We start from the raw sequence: 3,696 nt of genomic DNA, 5'->3' as shown, positions 1-3,696 counted from the left end.
TTTATATGCAGAGTCATTACAAATACTCAAATGATTTGTTCTTTTATATTTCCCTTTTAGGCTAAGCAGCAGCACCATGAGCGTGAACTTTATGAGTTGAAGATCAAGGCTGAAAGAGAAGCTTTTGAAACAAAGCTGCAGCTGGAAGAAAATAGACAGAGAGTTGCCAGGGTACACACTCATTAGTTTTTTTTTTATTTATTCAATTCTGTTCTTCACTTTATTAGTTTCCATGTATGCATGTTTATATTATTGTTTGTGCAACGTTTTGTATGGTTTTGCTCCAGGCTCATTTGGAACTGCAGGAAAGCTTGGCAGCATCACAAAAAGAGTCTTTGGAAGGCCTCCAGGAATCAACTTCTAAAATGATGAGTCAACAGGCTGAAGCAGCAAGACACACAGCAGAAGCTGCCCGACACATTAAAGAGGTGAATAATATCTTCCTTCCTCTGCTTGGGAAACAACTCGCGTCTTCATTTTAAATCAAAAGCTGATTGTTGAGATATGGTAAAAGGAACGGTCAGTGGCCGGACAAAAACCCCCCAGAAAAGATTCACCAAATCAAGCGTTTGATCTTTGCATCATGTTCTCTTTCAGATGACAGAACTTGCACGGTCCCAGATAGCAGGAACTTTGATAATCCCAGCTGTTAACACTGATTATGCTTTAATGGATCAGCGGAAAGAACACAGGAACTCAAAACCACAGGAGGACAAAGCTGACTCTGACAGGTATATTTTGAGCCCAAAATTTTCCCAGTTATTGCACTATATTGTGTTACCTTTACAAAATTGAATACTAATATTGGTTGCGTCATTTCTCTTGCAACTTAAAGGGCAACGTTTTGCAAATTTTGCATCATCATGCAAAATCCACTTTTTTAGCCATTAAATACATTTTGTTGTGTACTCTGAGTCTAGGAATTCTGAATTTCTATGACGTTTTTTAGAACTGTTACGTCACAGTGACAGAATCTCTAAATTAAGGTCTGGATTTACCAACTACAATTTCATCATCTTCATTCTCCTCTGGCTCTGGGTCAGATTCAAGCTCCAACATGTGAGGCTGGATGGACAAGTCTTCTGCTGTTGACATCTTTCAATTAATTTGTAAATAAAGCATTTCTGCACAGCTAAATAGCCATAACCCCCTCTATGAAACTAGAACGGACCGCTCTGGAAGATGGAGGTGGGGAGGGATGTGAAGCACCTCGTTTGGATTTAAAGAGACAGCATCAAAACGAGTTGATCTGAGACACACTTCAGAAAAGTGGTGAAAGAGGGGATTGTGGAGTTACAATCAAGAGGAATTCAGACTAAAGCGTTGCCGTTCCTCTTTATATAGACCCCAACTAAATGATTTAAATGTGGAAAAAGAAGGATTAAAAATCATGTATCCACTTTAAATGTTTGCAGTAACATGTATACTTGGCTTATACAAAATTATATCCTCAATAGTTTATGACAGCAGTATTTCTAAATGGCCATTTCAACCCTCATTCAACTTTATAACCAACATTTAAAGCTAAAGTGAGTTTTTGTTCTAAATGTTTCTTTTTGTTTCAAGTATGTTCTTTTTTGTTTGTTTGTTTGTTTTTTGTTTTACAACTTTCAAAGTGAGTTTTCGAGCCGAAGGACCAGGTCTGAAGAACATGGTCAATCTGACTCATTGTCTTACAAAAGGCCAGACCACAGGTACTAGTTTTTTGTTGTTGTTATTTTTTATTTTATTTATTTATTTATTTTTTTTACCATTTTCCACTTGGTTTAGAAAAACCAAGACTTATTTTGTCATATTCTCCTCCCTCAGTGTATCTGCCTCTACCAGCAGCCACTACAGCCAATCACATGTTTCATCTGGTCCCAGAGAACAGCCAAACAAAGAGGCATCTGCAGGGAAGCAGGGTAGTGGGGTTGCCAAGAAAAGGCTGGAAATGGAAGAAGCTAGCAGCTCAATTGAAGAGGACCTTCCATCGGCAGCGAATGGCTCGCTCTGCAGTGAAAGCATCCCCTCAGTAGTGGATGAAAAAGGTACTGCATGACAAGCAAGCTTAGAGTGTAACAGTTCACAGTTTACATTTATTATATAGTGAAAAGTAACTGTATCCATCAAAACTTAAAACAAAATAAACACCTTGCCTTTTACAAAAAGCAAAAACCTTGTTTTAGGACCATCCTGTAAATGTTAAATTTGTCTGTGAGCTCATTTTGTTGCTGTTCTGTCAGACACTACATCAGTGGCCACAGAATACTCTTTGAAAATGGAAGAATCCATGACAGAGGACGAGATAGAGGAGCGCTCCTTCCGCTCGCTGCTTCCATCTGAAGCCCATCGCCGTGGAACTATGGAGAAGAAGTCGCGCCACAACCAGGAAGCAGACGACGACAGAGCCAGTCATAATGCAGCATCGGTGTCAGAGACGGGGTCACACAGTACCTTTAAGGTTGGACTCCCTTTTCTCCCCCGCTTTGCTTTTAAAGTAATCATGTGGAGTCGTCCTTCACTTCTCCTAATTTTTTCTTTCATTGTTCTTTTCTTGCAGTCCTACAACGCCCATATAGCCTTTTCAGGTGGACAGGACAGCTTCTCTCAGTTCACTATGGAAATGGTGCGGCAGTATATGAAAGATGAGGAGGTAAGACTACAGCACCAGAGCTCTCTGCTACATCTTCGCCAGAAAGCTCTGAAGGAGAAGACCAGAGCAGAGCTAGCCTGGCTTGAGCACCAGAGGAAGAAGCTTAGAGACAAGGGTGAAGATGATAAAATGCCACCAATCCGTAAGAAGCAGAGGGGACTTCTGATTAAACTACAACAGGAGCAGGTACTTAGCTAAGAATTATTAAAGCATAATGTGCAGTTTAGTTTTGGTTGTTCTGTGGTTTTAACTACTAGCAATCAACCGGTGTTTTGTCTCACTTGTATAATTTTTTCCCCCCTCACAGGCTGAGATCAGGCGCCTCCAGGAAGCCAACAAAGCAGCTAGAAAAGAAAGGCAGTTGTTGCTTAAACAGCAGGAGGAGATTGAACGAATGAGAAACTCAACACTCAGACTGAAGGAGCGTCTCAAGAGTGCTGGGGGACAAACTCCACCTGTAAATACCACAGTTCCCCTCAGCAAATGTCCTGCACGATGTGCTTTTCAAAGCAGAGGGAGAGTAAATATTTTATAATTCATTATTCTCTGTGTTTGTCTTTAGGAAACTCCAGCATCAGAACTCCCAGAGTCCGAACCAGCCTCTCCTAACAGCACCATGTTCAAAGATGATATACGAAGCCCCTCCCCCTCGCTCTCCATCTCTGGAAGTGAGACCAGCAGCATCATGCAGAAACTGAAGAAGATGCGGTCTCACATGGATGAAAAGTAAAGATTTTATTTCACTTTTTTTGGTCTTGTATTGCTTTTTGATAGGTTTTTAAATGAGTTTTAGTCTTATTTATTCATGCTTTGTTGTTTTATTTGATCACAGTGTCAGTTCTTTACATTTCCTTGTGCTTGTGCTTCTTGCACACCATTTCTGCTAAATGTTTTTGAATAACACTGCGGCAATTTTTCTCTGCCCTAAAGGAAATGTGATGCACTTCAGATATATATTACTTATAATTCTTTCATGTTTGCAAAACAGGTAAAATAACCTAATTCTATATTATATGAATTTCTAGAAACAACAAACTTAAGAAGATCTATCAGTAATGAGT

General features: G+C 39.8%; 1 protein-coding gene across 4 annotated transcripts in view; it reads left to right on the top strand.

Moving 5' to 3' along the window:
* cep350 (centrosomal protein 350) overlaps positions 1-3,696 on the top strand; it is a 44,807-nt gene that overhangs the window by 25,919 nt on the left and 15,192 nt on the right. For all 4 annotated transcript variants that reach the window (XM_014000805.1, XM_014000809.1, XM_014000798.1 and 1 more), the window contains exons 18-26: positions 61-171; positions 288-428; positions 598-731; positions 1,617-1,694; positions 1,810-2,030; positions 2,226-2,443; positions 2,543-2,821; positions 2,943-3,092; positions 3,198-3,361. In XM_014000805.1, coding sequence (XP_013856259.1) covers positions 61-171; positions 288-428; positions 598-731; positions 1,617-1,694; positions 1,810-2,030; positions 2,226-2,443; positions 2,543-2,821; positions 2,943-3,092; positions 3,198-3,361 — 1,496 coding nt within the window. The remainder of the gene's footprint in view (positions 1-60; positions 172-287; positions 429-597; positions 732-1,616; positions 1,695-1,809; positions 2,031-2,225; positions 2,444-2,542; positions 2,822-2,942; positions 3,093-3,197; positions 3,362-3,696) is intronic.

The sequence above is a fragment of the Austrofundulus limnaeus genome, unplaced genomic scaffold (genome assembly GCF_001266775.1).
Source record: "Austrofundulus limnaeus strain Quisiro unplaced genomic scaffold, Austrofundulus_limnaeus-1.0 Scaffold8, whole genome shotgun sequence".
NCBI classification, from domain to species: Eukaryota; Metazoa; Chordata; class Actinopteri; order Cyprinodontiformes; family Rivulidae; genus Austrofundulus; species Austrofundulus limnaeus.
This window is presented reverse-complemented; position numbering and strand designations above follow the sequence as displayed.